The sequence below is a fragment of the Dysidea avara genome, chromosome 13 (genome assembly GCF_963678975.1).
Source record: "Dysidea avara chromosome 13, odDysAvar1.4, whole genome shotgun sequence".
Taxonomy (NCBI): Eukaryota; Metazoa; Porifera; class Demospongiae; order Dictyoceratida; family Dysideidae; genus Dysidea; species Dysidea avara.
In genome coordinates, this window is record NC_089284.1 from 17,020,967 (window position 1) to 17,041,456 (window position 20,490).

Genomic DNA, 20,490 nt, shown 5'->3' on the forward strand with positions numbered 1-20,490 from the left:
AGTATCATAGTAATTGCCGGTGTATGGAGCATTGCCAATACATAAGACCTTGCATTTTAAAATATTAAAAGATACTAACCAACGTTTTGACCAGTCAAGCAAGATATTTGTCATTTTGCACTATTGATTATTAAAGGGTATCAAGTCTGCTAATATCTACAACCCATGTAGCACAACTATCGAGAGCAGTTCTAGCTCGGTAGCCCGCAGAGTAGGTGTACAGCAACCGAGCGCCCGACAGCAACGCGCTAATTTATTAGGATTATCACGTGACTGTCGAACACCGATCTAGAACAGCCCCGTTATCGACTGACAAAAGTAGGACACGTGAAGTGGATATTGAGTTAGTGATGACTTAGTGTCAATTAGCCTTGCCTCTAAATAATGTGCTCGTATTTTGCAGTGTACTAATTTCCGTGTTCTTATTAATGACCACCAATAAGAACTCGTCAAGCACAACACGTTTAAACAATGTGTGCTGCCCAGTCACCCGCTAGCAGAACAGAGAGCGTGTTCTTAACACGTGCGCTGGAGAAGATATTAAATGACAAGGAGACACGAAAGAGCCAGCATGTACAGCTAAAGAAAGCTTGTGAGGAGGCGTTAAGTGAGGGAATCTTACTCTACTTGTAGCACATAAATATGACACTATTGTACTACAGGACATATTAAAAGTAAAGCTGGTAAACAGGCAAGCAGGTATGGTATCTTGCAGTTTGTATTGTGTTGACGATTGTTGTCAGGTCCGGCACATTGCCAGAGGTGCCAGGTAAGGGTGAAGTTATCGATGCTGATCGATATTTTCATCCGTTTGAGTTGGCATGTCACTCCAAATGCCCTCGAATTATCAACACATCACTTGATTGCCTACAGGTAATTACTGTCATGCCTCAGAAATATTTTATTGTTTGTTGTCATAGAAACTAATAGCATATGGTCACCTGAGAGGTAACGCACCACTTTCAGATCGTAACGGCAAAAGATTGATAGACATAGTCGTGGAGACGGTGTGCAGTTGTTTTGTAGGTGTCCAAACTGACGATGGAGTTCAACTACAAATTATTAAAGTGAGCTAGTCTAATGCAAATACCCCCTTTAGCATTCAGAATTTAGAAAGTGCCTCTTTAATAAAAGTTAGTCCCAAAAGGCCTGGCTCCATTTATTATCATTCCATGTCAAAATTGGACTTAGAAATTGTTCCTAAGTGTAAAAAGATGGTCACTCAAGTTTAGTGATGTGTAATATATTACATAAGTACAAGTGAATATGAAAATTTTTGTCCAGAAAGAGAAGCTTTAGTCTATAAAAGTGTATAGCATATCTACCATGTGTATAGGTAGTGTACTGTAAAGCTAATCTCTGTTATTCTGTGGTTCTATACTGTCTCTGGTTTTTGTGAATTTCCAGAGAAGAGTAAAACCCATTGATTTATGCTTGCTTAAAGTTATACCATTGTAAAGTTCCAAATCTGCTTCAGCAATAATGTGTTGTTAAAGTTACAAAAATGGACAGATATTTAGATGAATTATTGAATCTACCCAAGGGTGTATACATACTCCAATACATTTAATATTTAAAGCACATAGTCTCCCTTTTTATGGAAGTTCATGCCCTGTGCCACATTCTTACACTATACAATATGCATCAAAAGGCACTAACACTGTAGCATTAGTCCAGGTATATCTGTGAAAAGGAAAGCCTTAGCCTTCCTCCATTTTACTAACAAAGAAAATGGTTTTTATTTTCACTGAACAAAGAGGATTATAGCCATTTCCTGAAATTGGGTGATTCCTTGAGTAAACAGTGATATCATTTGACAGCCAGCTGTCTAAAGACAGCCACCTGCTCATTAAGTTTATGACCTAGCTTAATCATACAGTACGATAGTACTGTATAGTAGGGGCGACGAAGGTGTGGGCATGGTCCACGAAAATAAATCAAGCCAAAATCATCTTCGCAAATCCTTCACGGCCATTTGACAGTATTGGTCAGGTATAATCAAGCCCAAACATGTCTTCAAAATGACCCGAAGCATTTTCGACTAGGTGCTACGAAATTTTGTTAAAAAATTATTTTCGTGAATTTTCTACTGCCTCACTGCCTGCCTGCCTGCCTGCCTGCCTGCCTGCCTGCCTGCCTGCCTGCCTGCCTGCCTGCCTGCCTGCCTGCCTGCCTGCCTGCCTGCCTGCCTGCCTGCCTGCCTGCCTGCCTGCCTGCCTGCCTGCCTGCCTGCCTGCCTGCCTGCCTGCCTGCCTGCCTGCCTGCCTGCCTGCCTGCCTGCCTGCCTGCCTGCCTGCCTGCCTGCCTGCCTGCCTGCCTGCCTGCCTGCCTGCCTGCCTGATGCATTCAGTCAAGCGTAGCAGAAAATTGGCTACAGCTACAGCCTTACTTCTTTCACGAAAATGCTTAGAATTTCATGGAGATGAAACCTTTAGTATTTTAAATATCCTACAATGTATGGTCTTACTGATTTTCCTTTGATGCTTCTTTATCGTGGCTATCGCTCATCAGTAGGGCTTCCATAATCATACCGGTGCAATACGCAGTAATATATTGGAATACATGTGTTATTGCACCAAACTTTTAGAATATGTTTGTGATTTTGACGTTGGTTTATACGGGACCTATTGTATGTCATTGACAAAATACACGCGTAAGACATCTTGTTTAGTTAGTGTGTTTGTTGTTAGCAAAGTTGCTACCTGTTTGTTACATAATTGTGTGTGAAAAATACAGTTGAAGGGTTTCATTGTCATCATTGCTTTGTGTGTTTTTTCTGAGGTAATATTCGGAGCGATAATGCCTTCAAAGGAAGCGGCACGGAGGAATAGAAGGAAAAGTAAAAATAAGGCCTATTATGAAGCTCACAAAGATGACATACTCTTAAATAAAAGGAAAACTATAGCAAACATGTGACAGGTTCACGTATGAAATCCGCTGAAAGCACCAAAGCATCATATGACAAAGATGTGGAGAAATCTCGTAAAAATACAGCTGACCATTCTAGAGCATGCTGCTATAAACATTTGGAAAAATCCTGGGAAGACACAGTTGAATGCTCTAAAATGTGGATGTGTTACTACACGTCATAGCCTAGCTCTGCTTCTTTCGTGAGCCACGCCCAGTTATGTAAATTACTGTCTGTGAACATGTGGTAGCCACACCCATTCATCAGTCTGTAGGTATGCACGAATCCACGTACATTGTTGTCTGCATGCTTTTGTAGAGCCACGCCCACTGATCAGTTGTTATTGTATGAGTTATAATCTAGTACAATAGTGCTGTGATTAACTCTTAAAATATTGCGATTGGTTTTGTGAAAAGCAGGCTATTTAGTGGTCATGAACTTGCAAAAAAACTTCACAAACAAGTATAAGAAAAAATTAGGAATTTAAAATTAGAGTAGGGACAGTGTATAGTGCTGCAATAAAAAATACTGAAATAAGCTGTATTTGGACATTACGTACTACTCCAATCCAGCTTGTTTCAGTGCTTTTTATTGCAGCACTATATACACTGTCCCTACTCTAATTTATAATTCCTAATTTTTTCTTATACTTGTCCCTCTTGCCCTAAAGTTAATAAATAAAAGTACGAACGCCACTATAGTGGCTCTCACAATATGTATGTGTTAAAAGGCTCATATCTCGTAAACAGAATATCCTATGAGTAAATGGTTTGGACCACGTTACTCTACAGTTAATGGCCATTGTCTTAAGCTTTATTTGAACGTTGTGGCATGGTCGAGTATGACATAAGTTGAATATTGAATTGGAAAGAATTTTATGTCATTTTAATTAAAACGATAATTATAATAATACTACTACTTGTCATAAGGATAGAAGAAATAAAGAAGAGTTAGTAAAAGTTATTATGATATTGAAGATCTATTGATTTTGAGTAGTTTAGTGCTAACCACAGAGGAATAAGTGGTCCATACAACGGTTACTAGTAGCCCTTGAAGTGTTGTATATCACAACATGTATTTTACATAAATAAGTTTCGTTTTTAAGAATCAAAGCCAGTAAGTGGCATTCAGGGCCATAGGGATAATTGAACAAGTTCCGCTGTAATCACTGTGTGTTTTATTAGAGTAATTTGGTTATTGTATGTGCAATTTGGAGTAACAAGAATTTCATTTAATGGATTAGCTAGTTCTGCTGTGTATCCAACAAAAATAAAATATATTTTGTTGCTCCGATACTGATGTTAGTAATATATGGACAACCGCCATTTCTCAAATTAACCAAGTATGGTAATAATGGTATGGTAATAATAATTCAGATTTTACAGTGCTGTAATGGGACACTAGTGGGCACTTTTAAGACTTGGCTTATTTGTTGTAGCTGACCTGTAAAAGGAATTTCCTCATTGGGACCAAAGTCTGTATGGAACCTGCCTGCTTATTGGGAACACAGTGGCTGCCTTTGCTATGGGGGATCCATTGCTAAAAGAGGATTTACTGTATTATGGAGTATGTAGTACACACTAGCTAGCATCTTCTATTCCCCTCAGGCACTACTGACGATAATGACATGTAACACTTGTGAGGTACATGGCGGCACAGTTCTACTAGCTGTTCGCTGCTGCTACAACATTTACCTGGCCAGTAAGAATCTCATCAACCAGACCACGGCAAAGGCAACACTCACGCAGATCCTCACGACAATATTTCAGAGGATGGATGTAAGGGGGAAGGGAATTATTGGGCCACCTCAGTAATACTGGTACTGTTGTTAGGTTGCTGCTGCTGCCGCTGCTGCTAGAGCTTCACAGACATCTACACCAGTTCCTGGTCGTAAACAAATCGGTAATGTTACATGTGTAGTAATAAGGTTATATTTGAAATAAGAAACTACTGTGCAAATCACCATAATTCATATAGAGCTTCTACAAGGAACTGATCATTGTCTTCCTAGCCTTTCTCTTTGTAGTAGAATCATAAGCTTCTAAGCATTGCTAAACCTAAATTGTACAATTCCTTGAAAATTTGTCTCAGATAAAATTTCTGGTAACTAGAAGATATGATAAATCATTACCAACACGTAACTTTAATAGTCACAGCTCTATAAAAGTGTTGCTATAATTTTCAGACTCAGATGAGTTGCTGACTGACCAGGAATCTCAGACAGGATCATCTGGTGATACTGAGAGCATAAGAGGAGGTGATGCTGCTGCAGAGTCTGCAGGTGTCACTGTTGCCATAGATACCAGTGGGAAGAGTCTAGACGAAGTAGCAACTAAGCTAGTTGCTATGGTGATACATAATGCAACATTGGAACTGCAAAATGAGGTGTGTTATTGATGTCGTTGGCTGCTTTAAATAATTGGAATACTAGGCTAGTTCCACTGTGGGTGATAGTGAAGACCTAGAGTCAACAGTTTCCATGGAAACATCCGGTAGCATGTCTGTAGTGGGCAGTAGCATTGCGGGTGTGTCAGGACTAGGCAGTCTACAATTCTCTGATGTGCTTCAGAAAGATGCCTTCCTGGTGTTCCGATCACTCTGCAAGCTCTCCATGAAAAATATTAGCAATGAAACTGACCCAAGGTGAATGCATGTAAACTACCAAGAGTTTTGTGATTTGTTGTTTGTGTGCATTTCACACTTGTCTGTGTATGAGCAGATCTGTTATATGTCACTAGTGTAGTAATGTCTAATGTTACTGTAGATGGTTCAGTCCTGCTGTGATATGACTGAGCTTTCCCATTGTTAGTACTGGAACATTTGAAGGCTATAAACTTACCAAAAGAATGTTCAAATAGTTTGTTTTATTAATATATTGTGCAAAAGTGTGTTGTCCATACTGAGGCTAAAACTCTTTTTTTTGAAATTGTGATTAAAAATCTTTGTGTCTATAGTAACCATGGTTATGGAAATTTGTTAGAAAAAAATAGGTTGAAAATTTACTGATGACAATTGTTCGAATTTTTGAATCTTTGTCCCACCACTATTTCAATGACATTCAACTGGCTGTTACATGTGACGGTACCATAATGTGATTTCAGTCTTTTCCCATCCTACTTCACATATTCAATAAGAATAACATTCTAATAACATTTTTATCATTTCATATGACACATACCATCAATCAACTATCAATGTGGAATCTTTTATGGTACGTGTTTGTCACATCTAGATCACATGAGCTGCGGTCCAAGATCCTGTCCCTGGAGTTACTACTCATGATCCTACAAAATGCTAGTCCAACATTCTGTACAGAGAAGGTGTTTGTGGGTGCCATTAAGCAGTACCTGTGTGTGGCTCTGTCTAAGAATGGTGTCAGTGGAGTACCAGCTGTGTTTGAGCTATCACTGTCATTATTTCTCACACTGCTCAGTACCTTCAAGGTACACCTCAAGATGCAAATAGAGGTGAGCAACACAGGCTTGTTAGTTGGGTAACACAAGCAAATATGTTTTTGAATATGATGTTGTCTTGTATGGAGAAGTGATATTGGTCCCACTTAGCCAGTCCTCCTTATTCTGTTTCCAACTTGATAATAGAACTGGCTATGTAAGACTAGATAGATATGTTGCAAAGAAGCTACGTGTTTATAATAGAGACTTGTTTCCTAGTGCATTTAGTAAGACTATGGAATTGTTTTATTGTCTTTACAGGTATTTTTTAAGGAGATATTTCTAAACATCCTGGAGACGTCCACTAGTTCTTTCCAACACAAGTGGATGGTATTACAAGCCTTAACCAGAGTGTGCTCAGGTATGTTACTACTGGCCATGCTGGGGAAAGTGCCTTAATTATAAGGATTGTGAATGAATAATGGTGTCAAGTTTCTTTCACGCCTGTCTGGAATCTTCATCAGTTAGTTGGTGTGCTTTTAAACATGCATGAAAGATTGCTTGTTTATGTCTGTGTGCTCTATTAGAGTATATGAAATTTGCACTATAAAGTTTGTGCATACTAGAATCTCCAAAGCACTAGTCTGCATCGCTATACGTGTGTATGTTGTTAACTAAACTGAGAGGCCAATGTAAGAGCCCCAGTGTCATAAAGAACAGGTTTATTTTTTTAGCGTGTGCCCACACAGGTGTTAGGATAATGGAGCTCCCATTATACTTATATACCCACAGTGTGGTGTTTTGTTCTCACCACAGATGCTCAATGTGTGGTTGATATATACCTCAACTACGACTGTGACTTGTCCTTGTCCAACATCTTCAAGAGACTAGTGAATGACTTGTCACGCATAGCCCAGGGGCGACATGCCCTTGAGGTGGGCATAACAGCACAACAGGAGAAGGCAATGAGAGTGAAGGGATTGGAGTGCCTGGTGTCTATCCTAAAGTGTTTAGTGGAATGGTGCCAAGATTTGTATATTAATCCTTCTACAACTGGCCTCAATACTGTCACTAATATTGGTCAAGATTCATCGCTCGCTAGGGGACCAGTTGATACGGATCAAGAGGAAACAGATGATCAAGATGACACATCAGCTGATCACAGTGCTGATCAAAAGGAAACACCCACTACCCAACTAAAACGGAGTCATTTACGAGGTGCATCCATCGCTGTGTCACACCCAGCGACATACCGTGATCATGGCCTCCCACTGATTCCTGGTGCTGCTAGTGCTGTAGACAAGTTGAGTGCTAGCCAAACATCGCTGAACTCCGCAACCGATGATCCCGAACAGTTTGAGAGCCAGCGACAACGCAAGGAGATCATGGAGCATGGCATGACACTGTAAGTGACACACCATTACATCAGAGGAGGTTGGTTACACGTCATCAAACATCTCAAGAAGGCTCAACCCTTTATATTGGGTAAATTGTATATGCATCCCACTGATCCCAGAACCTGTCAGCCACCTTAAGACAACATGTTGGTCAGTGCTATTTTTAAAGCTAAGAAACATGCCTAAAACCAAATGCCAATTATCTGGCATCATTGGGATTATGATATGTTACCGACCTTCTCTGCAGTGACAGTAGGCATGCAATGTAGTATGGTGTGGCAGCAAGCATTACAGGGAGAACAATATGGCTATTAGGCCTGTACATGTAGTTTGTGGCAATATATGATTTGTTGTGTTTTGTGTAGTTTTGTACAGAAGCCACGCAAGGGTATGAAGTTCCTTCAAGAACGAGGTTTGGTAGGGAAAGAGGCTGCGGATGTAGCGAGGTTCTTCTTTGATGATGACAGACTGGACCGTGTATGTTACCTTGAGAATTGTTGATCATGTCATAATGCTTAATCATATCATATCATATCTTGGGTACACTTTAAATGTGAACACCTGGCACTTACCCATGGTGTAGTGGAGGGTTTCTGTGTCATGTCCTTGATACACAGAACCTTTTAATGACAACTAAATTTAAATGGTCGTCTTAAATGATAAGGCCCTGGGGACTCATATTCAAGTCAATAGTGTGTATGTCAGGGTGTGAGCTGAGTGTGGACATAATATACATTATGGTCGTGTTGTTTACCACAGACAGCAATTGGTGACTACTTAGGCAATGAAGACAAGTAAGCCTCAGTGATATTGTTCATTCTAATTGATGCCTTTCACTTGTGTAGGTATTCACGTGACGTTCTCTATCGCTATGTTGACTTGTTTGATTTTGCTGAGATGAATTTTGTGGCTGGCCTACGTCTGTTGCTCTCCAAATTCCGGCTACCTGGGGAATCACAAAAAATTGATCGAGTTATGGAGAAATATGCTCAACGCTACTGTGAAACCAATAGCAGGTGAGCAGCCCCTCCCTTTGTTGTTTCTAGCAATCAATGACATCATCTTACCCATGCAGTTTGGAGCTGTTTGCCAGTGCAGACACAGCCTACGTGTTAGCTTATTCCATAATAATGCTCACCACTGATCTGCACAGCTCACAGGTGAGCCCCACCCAACTGTAATCACATGATCCAGACACCACCTACTTGTGATCATGTGGTCTCTCTTATAGGTAAAGAAAAAGATGACAAAGGAGGACTATATCAAGATGAACCGTGGCATCAATGACAATAAGGACCTACCCAGAGACTACCTTGAAAGCATTTATGAAGAGATTGCTTCTAGTGAAATTAGAATGAAGGAGGTGACAAGTGTCTCTAAAGGAACTCTCCCAAGAAGTATGTAGTCATACTGCTAATTACACGTCATATTCAATCACTCACAGGTGGTTATAGTGAGAAGGAGAGAGTAGAGGCATACTCCCAACAGAGGGCACTGATGGCAAAGACTGCTAAAGCACTGATGGAAGACATCAGTGGCAAGCAGGCGAGCTTTACCAGTGCCACTCACATTGAGCATGTCCGACCCATGTTCAAGGTGTGTTTTAATTGGATTATGTTGTAGTGCTCCATTATCTGGAGCTATTAGGTTGGATGGACATCATTCCTGTCAGCATTCAGTCAGGCACTACGGAACAATGATGATGATGAAACCGTGTTGTTGTGTTTGGATGGCTTCAGACTGTCCATAAGAGTATCATGTGTGTTCAACTTGCAGGTGAGTTTGTGTGTATCAGTGTCAGTCAGTTGTCACGCACGCACACACACACCCATCTCTTATGGTATGCTTTTTTCTAGCTGGAACGAGAGGCATTTGTGAAGGCACTAGCCAAGTTTACCATGTTGACCACATCAGTGGGGTTGAGTGAGATGAGACCTAAGAACATAGAGACCATCAAGACACTGATTGCTGTTGCCTACACTGACTGTAACTACCTACAGGACTCCTGGCAGGATGTAAGCCCACATGACCTGTGATGATGTCATTATGATGTCACTATATGGTCAGGTGATCCACTGTATATCCCAGCTGGAGCTGGCCCAGTTTATTGGCAGTGGGGTGAAGTCTCGTTATTTGGCAACCATACAGTCGACAAACAATATCTCGACACAACAACCAGCCAATAATAGTGGAGGGCGTGGCAGTATTAATGCAATGATGATAGCAGGTGAGAGGGTGTCATATATTATAGAGCAGGTGATACTGTGACCACTGAAAGTTTGGCATGTTTTTATAGCTGTTTGGTGGATGAAAGTTTGGAGAGTTTATATTTAGCAAATAAAATTTCCTGCAAATTTTAGTCCTCATATTTCAACTCCTTGCCTCTCAGCATAGGTGTAGTAACGGGGGAAGGGGAGACTTAAGAGGGTAGAACCCTTCCACTTTTATTTTAGTGCGGAGCTGTATCTTCTTCACTTATAATAATCAAGATATTCTAATAGGGCAGTCATGCTCTCAAATTAAGCTTCAGATGTATTTTTAAAAACTTGCAAACATTTCCTGTAGGACATGCTCTCAGACCCCCCCCCCCCCCCTCCCAAAAAAAAAAAAAACAGCATGAGGAGGTGAACTCCACACATTGTACAAATTGTATCAACTCACCACTCTTGTTAGCTTTTTCACTTGAAATTGTGTTGTACACCTCTGGTCTTACTGCTGTGCTGACCTTCAAATATAGTGCTTTTCATTGTTTCATGTCCACAGTATTATTGCTGTCTTGCTTGAGATAGTTCAATTACTGCATACACAGGTTCACACATTTTGAATCACTTACATATAGAATGTGTTGTGTAAAGTTAAGGCTTAGCAAAGGCCTAAAAGAGTGACACAATGTCAGATCTATGTATGATCCTCTCTATCTGGAGGTCAAGTCACCAGCAGAGTAATTCCTGCTACACTGCCTTCTCACAGGTCCCCAGTGGAATAGTAACAATCATCGGTGTATATATATATACTAATCTTCCTTATCTTTAGACTCAAAGAAGATTGCTGAACATGTTGGAGAGACTAGTTCACAGAGTGTAGTTGTTGCCGTGGATAGGTAGGCTACCACTAATAACGTTTATCTTCTGTCTACAATCTGTTATAGGGTGTTCACAGGCTCCACAAGGCTTAGTGGAAGTGCTATCAGTAAGTGGTAGTGTTTCCATTGTAGCTGTATTTAATCCCCACTTCTAGTTGACTTTGTTCAAGCACTAACCGTCGTGTCCAATGATGAGCTCAACTCGTCTACACCACGCATGTTCAGCTTGCAGAAAATTGTCGAGATATGTTACTACAACATGAGCCGTGTGAGATTGGAGTGGTCTCGAATGTGGGAAGTATTAGGGAGTCATTTTAACACCGTTAGTTACCCCATGTGAAGTCATGTTATATCACCGTTACCATGGTGTGTGTAGGTTGGGTGTCTGCCTCATGAAGATGTGGCCTTCTTTGTTATTGACTCATTACGGCAACTGTCAATGAAGTTTTTAGAGAAGGGAGAACTGCCTAACTTCAAATTTCAGAAAGATTTCTTAAGACCATTTGAGTACATCATGAAGAAAAGCACGTGAGCGTTACCTTCATTGTTGTGGTGTACTTGTTACCCCTCCTTTTTGTGGCTTACCCTAACCCTAGTTTGTGTCATTGCTAGGTATACCTGTGTTATTGTCATTTTTACAATGTGGTACCTAAAGCAACGAATTAATAGTTATTGTGGCTTTTGTCCATCTGTTTGTCTGTCTTTGTTTGTGAGCATGTGTGTTACTCCTACTCTGTGTGTGTGTGTGTCTCTCTCTGTGACCACTGTCCTCATGTTGTGTTATTGTCACCACTACCCTCATGTTCTGTTACTCTGTCTGTCACCACTACCCTCATGCTGTTCTACTCTGAATTTCACCATTACCCCCATGTTGTGTTACTGTGTTTCACCACTACACCCATGTTGTGTTACTGTGTTTCACCACTACCCTCATGTTGTGTTATTCTGTCTGTCACCACTACCCTCATGTTGTGTTACTCTATCTGTCACCACTACCCTCATGTTCTGTTACTCTGTCACCACTACCCTCATGCTGTTCTACTCTGAATTTCACCACTACCTCCATGTTGTGTTACTCTGTGTTTCACCACTACCCCCATGTTGTGTTACTCTGTGTTTCACCACTACCCTCATGTTGTGTTACTGTGTTTCACCACTACCCTCATGTTGTGTTATTGTGTTTCACCACTACCCTTATGTTGTGTTATTCTGTCTGTCACCACTACCCTCATGTTCTGTTACTCTGTCTGTCACCACTACCTTCATGTTGTTCTACTCTGAATTTCACCACTACCCCCATGTTGTGTTACTCTGTGTTTCACCACTACCCCCATGTTGTGTTACTCTGTGTTTCACCACTACCCTCATGTTGTGTTACTGTGTTTCACCACTACCCTCATGTTGTGTTACTCTGTGTTTCACCACTACCCTCATGTTGTGTTACTGTGTTTCACCACTACCCTCATGTTGTGTTATTGTGTTTCACCACTACCCTCATGTTGTGTTATTCTGTCTGTCACCACTACCTTCATGTTGTTCTACTCTGAATTTCACCACTACCCCCATGTTGTGTTACTCTGTGTTTCACCACTACCCTCATGTTGTGTTACTGTGTTTCACCACTACCTCCATGTTGTGTTACTCTGTGTTTCACCACTACCCCCATGTTGTGTTACTCTGTGTTTCACCACTACCCTCATGTTGTGTTACTGTGTTTCACCACTACCCTCATGTTGTGTTATTGTGTTTCACCACTACCCTTATGTTGTGTTATTCTGTCTGTCACCACTACCCTCATGTTCTGTTACTCTGTCTGTCACCACTACCTTCATGTTGTTCTACTCTGAATTTCACCACTACCCCCATGTTGTGTTACTCTGTGTTTCACCACTACCCTCATGTTGTGTTACTGTGTTTCACCACTACCCCCATGTTGTGTTACTGTGTTTCACCACTACCCTCATGTTGTGCTCCAGGTCACTGACCATACGGGACATGGTGGTGCGATGTGTAGCACAGATGGTCCACTCCAGAGCTGCAAATATCAGGTCAGGATGGAAGAACATCTTCTTAGTCTTCCACTTGGCAGCATCTGACAACGATGAGGGTATTGTAGAGCTGGCCTTCCAAACTACTGGTAAGTGCCATGTAGTAGTGTAGCTGACTATATGTATGTAATAGTTGTATCATGTACCCGAGTGATTTGCCTGATATGTACACCCAAGCTCGAGGGCCGTTAGGCCCGAGAGCGTGGGTGTACATATCAGGAAAATCACGAGGGCACATGATACAACTGATATGTACCATGTAGGCTAATAGCCTACTCTGGTGGGCGACTAACCACCCAAGCCAATACGAGGCAACCCGCTGGATTTATTATATAGAGAGTCTTGTAAAATTCGATTATGGGTCAGCAGCAAGTAACGTTGCAGTTACGTTTGTTAACATAAACGGGCAAATCCTATGAATATCATGGAAACACTCAATTTTGCGATTTAACAAGTGTTTCAAAGTTGCTACATCGTTTAACCACTGTTTACAATGTTTTCTAAACATCCAGAGGGGTGAGCTTCGTTGTAGAGTGGTTACCTCGTGATATACGAAAAGTGGGCGTGGTACGTAATCAAACACGCGGACACACGATTGTAAACTAACCATGACACTAGTTCTCACCTTAAACTTCCGTTTGTCAACTCATAGGGTGGTAAGGGTGTCGAATCGCCTTTGTATGAGTGCTGTAGAATGCAAAATCATGGTTTTCATCACGTGAGTAATAATAAACTCCCACAATCGAATACTGCCAGGATTCTTATAAAAACAAACAACGTTACCTCATCAGATGACAAGGCCATGGTTTATTTTAAATGTACCATAGCCAGCCATGGTTTAACTTAAATGTACCATGGCCAGCCAGGGTTTATAAGATACTAGCATTGGTACCTGCCCTACGTGCAGGACTAAACATTTTAATGCCACAAACAGACACCAAGCATTAAACACCATGTAGCTAAGTAGCATGCATTTTTTTTAACTTTTAAAATATGAAGTTTATTTTGTCTGTGGTTTCGACAGGAATGTAGCTCAATTATTTAATGAGATGTCCCTACCAGTGCCTTTAACATGTTGTAAAGGACAAACAACAGCATTGGTACCTGCTTTACATGCAGGACAATTAATAATACATTGGGAATTGGGCCTAGCATAAATGTTATAGTGTGTGTGTAGCATGCCTGTTAGTGCATGATCCTTATGCCTTCTTTTAACTATGTATAGTGAAATAATGAACATGCAGTGTTAGTTAAACTACATGAAAGCTAAGGCAATACCTACATGACAGGAGGTGTACACATAGCACATTTTCAGTATGCTATGCACTAATGTTGTAGTGACACATCATAGTGTTGCCATACAAACCCCACGCAGGTGTTTAAACATTATCATTAATGTCCTATCATTAAGGTAATGTATGATCCTTTAAGCAGATCTAGATCTAAAGTGAAAGGATGTAAACAGGATTAGTGAAATAGTTGTGCAAGGTCAAGCAATTGCACACACAGTTCCTCAGTGTAAACTATGGTATCTGCATGATGCCAGTAGTAATATCACTTTTCAGATGCACAGTAGTACCTTCCCATGCAATCATGCAATTACGTTGTTTCTTTTCTACAGCAGTATAATGTCATACAGCTGCAGATTAAGTATGAAAGAAGCTTTTACCTAGAGACAGGACAAACACATGCACTATGTTGGCAATTAACCTGCACTACTACAAAAGTGCTATAAGAGTCCCTATGATGAGTATGTGTGCCAGTGCTGAAAAACTGTGAGCATAAGAATATATGGATAAAAAAATTGTATGGAACAGACTGATAGAACAATAATCAGGACACATTTGGTCAGTCCCAAGGTGTCCTTACTACACAGGTTTCACTGTAGAGTGAGAGAAAAATAGCATGAAAAGAACATACCAGAAGAAAACCTGTTACCAAAAAGGCTGCCAAAATGAAAAAAAAAAGTAGTAGCAAAAAAGGTTGAAGAAAAAAAAAAGCTGCAACCAAAAGGTTTGGAAAAGGGAAAAAAAAATGAACAACTGGGACTTGACCTCCCGGTTTCAAGCTTCACGCTCTACCACTTGCACAAGATTTCGCTTGTGGTTTAAATGTTGTTTATAAAGGCATGCTTAAGTTGAATGGCAATAGGTGTTTACTTGTGGTTTGCATGCGGTTTACAGAAAGAATTCAGGCGAATTTTTGCTCTACATCCTTGCACTAAATGCGCTGTAAACGACGAACGACGGCAGCTAGAGCCTTCATTTAAATGCTAGGTTATTCCTGGATGATGAGCGCTTCGTTTGGTGCCAAAACCGCTTCGACGTGTGCAGCAACTGGCGAGAAGAATGCATGAACTCAAATGGAATGCAGACAGACAGCTTTTCAGCTTTATATATATAGATGTACCCTGGAATTTTTCATGGTACATGAGAAGTTGTTTACTACCTACTCAATAATAAGTCACATCTTTATGGAATTTTGTGTAGAGTGACAATGACTTTAAACAATGCATGAATGTAGCTCATTGTAGTTGTGGTCATTTCTTTAACCATTTTAGCTCAGATATTTGAGGAGCACTTCTCAGCCACTATTGACTCATTTCAAGATGCTGTGAAATGCTTGTCAGAATTTGCTTGCAACGCAGCATTCCCTGACACTAGCATGGAAGCTATAAGAATCATACGACATTGTGCCAAACATGTTGCAGATAATCCACAGGTATGTGCAGCCCCACCCACTGGAATCATGTGATTGCTCTTGTTTGGCTACAGATGTTCCAGGAACATACAGTAGAGGAGTCATTTGTGGAGACACATGATCGTGTCTGGGTGAAGGGATGGTTCCCTGTGCTGTTTGAGTTGTCTCGTATTGTGAACCGATGTATGCTGGATGTGAGGACCAGGTATTGATTGTGGGTCTCTCTCTGTACCAATTGAACAATGTGTAACAGATTGTACAATGGAGAGTAAATTATCCAAGCTAGAAGGGTGTTTAAATATGCGTAAAATCAAACAGTGTTGTTATTTTGATCAAGTATCATTCAGTTGTGTGTGGTGCTGTATTCAGTTACTCTATTAGAGCATACACCTACATATCCCAGAGAATTGTTGTAGAATGATATCTTATTATTTTCATTATCAATAAATGCTCTAGATTCAAAAATTGTGAAGTACATATGCTGGTGTAACATATATAGCTGTGTATCATTATGGTGTGCTCTAATTGGCAGAGGACTAACTGTGTTGTTCGAAGTGATGAAGACGTATGGTCACTACTTCCAGCAGCACTGGTGGCAGGACCTGTTCAACGTCATCTTCCGTATCTTTGACAACATGAAATTACCAGAACAAGCTATTGAGGTAGGCCATAGTATGAAATGTGTTGAGCATACCTGTGGCACTTTTGAGGGATGAAGAGTAGCCTTGTGTCTACTGGGAACTTAACATTCTCTCCACGTTAAGTACATAATAGAAAAACCTCCATAACAATGAATATTTTGGTCCCAACAGATAGCTCCATACATTTTACCTCTAAAGAATCTGTTATAAAAGACATTCTACTGTGTTGTACTTGAATTACTGAAAATCTGCTACAGAATATACGTGATCGTTTTTTTAATAATGTATTTTATGTTTCAGAAGGAGGAATGGATGACCACAACCTGTAATCATGCACTCTACGCAATAATGGATGTTTTCTCTCAATACTTTGAAGTGTTGGCCCCAGTCTTGCTGAACGATGTGCTGCTACAGTTGAAGTGGTGTGTCAAACAAGGTGGGTACCATCCTCTCTTATTGTTCACTCTAGGTACTATCAAATAATGTTCTCAAGTGTTCTGGCTGGCTGGACCCTGCATGCCCCTTATGGTTAAATGTTCCATTTTCTTGTACCTGAAAGTAGCACTATGTTGTGAACTGGTGTGCTTATGTTTTATCTGTGATGGCAATAAATTATTGTGATGGTTGCTGAATTTTTTGATTTCACACAATAAAATGCTGAGACCTGTTATCCAAACACCTGCGTGCCAGTTCAGTCACAAAAGTATTTGATTTGTTTGTACAAGTGAAGCCCATATGTTTATATCTGCATCTGTTGGCTAATAGAATAGTTGCATTACTTTTTGGATAATGAAGCTCCTACTGTGATTCTTTCTAAGCTTTAATTAGACACTGAAATTTAAGCATATACTGTAATTAAACATACACCACTGTATGTTGTTACATGTAGGTAATGAACAGCTGGCCCGATCTGGTAGTAACTGCTTAGAGAACTTGATAGTGTCAACTGGTAAACAGTTCTTCCCAGACATGTGGGATCGTGTGTGTGACTGTATCAGTGACATCTTTGTTGCATCCATGCCTAATGAACTACTAACATGGACACCACCCGAGAGACTCTATCGTACTCAGTCAAACATTTCCCTCACATCAACTGTCAGTACAGTATCAGAAGCACCAGCACCAACGCCTTCTAGTAGACCGATATCTGTCACCAGTGTCCACTCCAGTGTGATAGAGCCAGCAGCTAATGGAGGTGATGAAGTGAATGATATTAGTGAGGCTACAGAAGCAGCAGTTAATCCTGAAATAACAGTAGTGCCTTCATCACCACCTTCACAACCTAGTGAACACCCTGTCACTGATGTAGCAACTGAGGTTACTCCAACTGATCATACTATAGGGGATATTCCAGCTGATGCTCCGAGTGATGCACCGAGTAACATTTCGGGTGATGTAGTGAACAATGCTGGTCCTACTAGTACAGTAGCTGTTGATGGTCAAAATAGTGAACATGATGTAAAACAATTACGACAAGAACCAATAGCCGAGGAGCCAATTGAAGATGCACCATTATTGAGAGAAGAGACAGACCATCCTGGAACACAGGAATCAACAGTGATCAAACCTCCAGTTGTCAAGAAACAAGTAACAAAAGAGAAGAAACAAAAGGGAACTGGCTCATTTTTACAAAGAAAGAAGAGAGACTCTTCCAGTAGCACAAGTAGCAAGAAAAAGAAGAGGGGCAGTGTACCTCCATCTCCCTTGGAGAGTAGCAGTAAAGATGGTGGCAAACCAGATCGCAAGTTAAGCCACCATCAATCACCAGACGCTGACCTGGCCAAGTCCAAGTTCAGCAAGATTGGTGAGTGCTTTATGACTCGTCATATGTGTCATTGTAGTTCAGTGTTGTATCATTGTAGTTCAGTGTTGTATTGTCCCAAGTGTCTTGAACTTTGTGAAGTGCGTAACTTGAAATGTGTGAAGCTGGTGGTTTGCCACCACAACTGTACCTTACTTCAACAAGTTTAACATTTCTATCATATTGTCTGTGTATATGGTGTGCAGTAGTAGTACTGTAGTGAGTAAGGGACATTTATTGTGTAGCTGTGTCACCGGAGCAGTTATTATTCCAGCGACTGATCATTCAATGTGTGGTGCAGCTGGAGCTGATACAGACTATTGATAATGGCTTGTTCTTCCCTGCCTCAACCAAGAAAGATGATGATCGTATCCAATCATTTGCACAGTCAGTAAGTTTACAAGTTCATTTTCTTGAAGTGTGTGTGTGTGTGTGTGTGTGTGTGTGTGTGTGTGTGTGTGTGTGTGTGTGTGTGTGTGTGTGTGTGTGTGTGTGTGTGTGTGTGTGTGTGTGTGTGTGTGTGTGTGTGTGTGTGTGTGTGTGTGTGTGTGTGTGTGTGTGTTGTGCACACAGAAGTTATGGCTGGAGAAGGGAGAGTAACATTTATGGTGCATAGTTCACCTTAGTATGTAGCAGGCTAGCAGCACTTTAATAGGCAACCCTTCACCTGCTGTTTACTGATGCTGCTGTCACTATTACCACCAATTGCATACACAGTTTTATGTTGTGATTATTATTAGGCAATATTTTTTGTAAAGATCATGCTTCACAGGCTCCTTTACCTGTATACCTAATACTAGCATTAAAATATTAATAAGACTGTCTTGAGAGAGCATTAAGTGGCCTGTAAGTTTCTGTATCCAGCAAACATGTAATGTATTGGTGTGTCATTCATCAGACTATTATAAAGTGCACCATCGCATTAACATCACTTGTTCCAGTGTTCATGTATATGACTTATTGCAGGGTGGGGACATGAGTGTATTGTTAACCTCGGATGATCCACTGCTTAATGAACGTGGCATGTATCGCTACCTGAGCTCAGAGCAGCTGTTTGTACTACTGGGCTGTCTTGAGCAGTCACACCAGTTTGCCAAGAAGTTCAACTGTAACACTGAACAGAAATTGGCACTACAAAAGGCTGGTAAGTACTGTGCACACAATAGAACCCATGACCCTAATCCAGACACTTGGTTAAGGTCCCAAAGTATCCCTTAGTACATAAACTGGCCTGGAAAATCGGGACACCTAATCAGGACACCCTGGCCACTGTAGACTACCCTGTGCTTTATTGCTTTATATTTTACTAGGATTCAGAGGTAGGTCAATACCTAACTTGCTACGTCAGGAGACTAACAGTGTTAGTTGTGCCCTGAGGATATTATTCCAAATGTTGAATGATGCTGACCGACTTGATATGGCTTCTGAAGTTGAAGACAGATTATTAGAGTGAGTCATCAAACTGGGTTGGTTTCTGTGGTTACCGTGTTTCTATGGGTACAGCTTGGTCAGCAACAGTCTACAATATTTTGTATCCATTCCATCTGATTCCCACCGGGAGGCATGGACGATGGTGATATTGATGATGTTAACAAAAACGCTTCTCTTGGATGATGGGAAGGTGTGTCTAGCTGATCACATGATCTGCTAGCTGATGTTTTACTGCTTGTTTCATTGTTACAGTTCAGTCATCACATTAAGATCTACTATAAACATTTGTGTAATATGATTACGTTGGATCTTAGACTGGAGATACGGACATTACTTCAGAAGATCTTCACTAGAATAGGAACCGAGTTCCACATTATTGTGCAATAGGAGATTATTGTTATTATTTGTATCTTGTTTAGTAATGTTATGTTGTTGAAATAATAATTTATTGACTTGTTTCAGTGGATTGAAACAGGATGGACTGGTAGTATAGTGGCTAGCAGTTTTCAGGGATGCGTTATACATTCATTGAGACTGCTATTAACAAAAAAGTGAAAGCTATCAGTTATTTATAAATGGCAGCATTATGGTACTGTCCAGTTTTAAAACAAAGTGCAATCTTGTATTGTGACTAGGTAAATAATGTATAGCATTGAAGGGCAACCCTACATTCTAGTCTTATTGCATGTTTGCTTGCAAGGATAGTGATGACTTATTCAGTATTGAAACATTCTACAATTTACACATTCTCAATTGCAGAGTTTGGCACAAAATTACTATGTGAGTTTGAACAAATCAAATGGGACATGACATACAAATAATTAAATGTTACATACCAGTCAAGGTTGACAGGCCATAGTTACATGTACCAGTGCATTATTATAGGTTATTGATTGTAATGCTTGATCTATATGATAATAGTGTTATCCCTTATAAGGAAATGAATGTACGGTACATTCAAGCAAGCAATGTGAATCCATCACAGCTATCCTCAGCCTTAGTGAGCTCCGATTACTTTACTTTGAAGAAAGGACATTAGATGTGGTTAAAGTGGAACTTCTCTTGAACTCTCTGAGTTAAAGACACAATA

At 40.5% G+C, this 20,490-nt stretch overlaps 1 protein-coding gene across 1 annotated transcript; it reads left to right on the top strand.

Annotated features, from left to right (window-relative positions):
• The first annotated feature begins 250 nt into the window (after positions 1-250).
• LOC136242369 (brefeldin A-inhibited guanine nucleotide-exchange protein 2-like) lies at positions 251-19,857 on the top strand. Its single transcript, XM_066033774.1, has 36 exons — positions 251-343; positions 404-607; positions 663-699; positions 744-873; positions 921-1,067; positions 4,516-4,686; positions 4,741-4,810; positions 5,094-5,293; positions 5,340-5,551; positions 6,141-6,375; positions 6,622-6,721; positions 7,117-7,705; positions 8,063-8,174; positions 8,457-8,491; positions 8,543-8,713; positions 8,773-8,857; positions 8,929-9,094; positions 9,142-9,293; positions 9,345-9,473; positions 9,554-9,712; positions 9,765-9,924; positions 10,731-10,797; positions 10,846-10,886; positions 10,935-11,101; positions 11,156-11,307; positions 12,756-12,916; positions 15,388-15,548; positions 15,602-15,732; positions 16,060-16,189; positions 16,469-16,604; positions 17,058-17,972; positions 18,215-18,360; positions 18,936-19,113; positions 19,280-19,418; positions 19,473-19,590; positions 19,653-19,857. The coding sequence occupies exons 2-36, from the start codon at positions 472-474 to the stop codon at positions 19,785-19,787; spliced, it is 5,973 nt and encodes a 1,990-aa protein (XP_065889846.1). The 5' UTR covers positions 251-343; positions 404-471; the 3' UTR covers positions 19,788-19,857.
• The last annotated feature ends 633 nt before the right edge of the window (positions 19,858-20,490 follow it).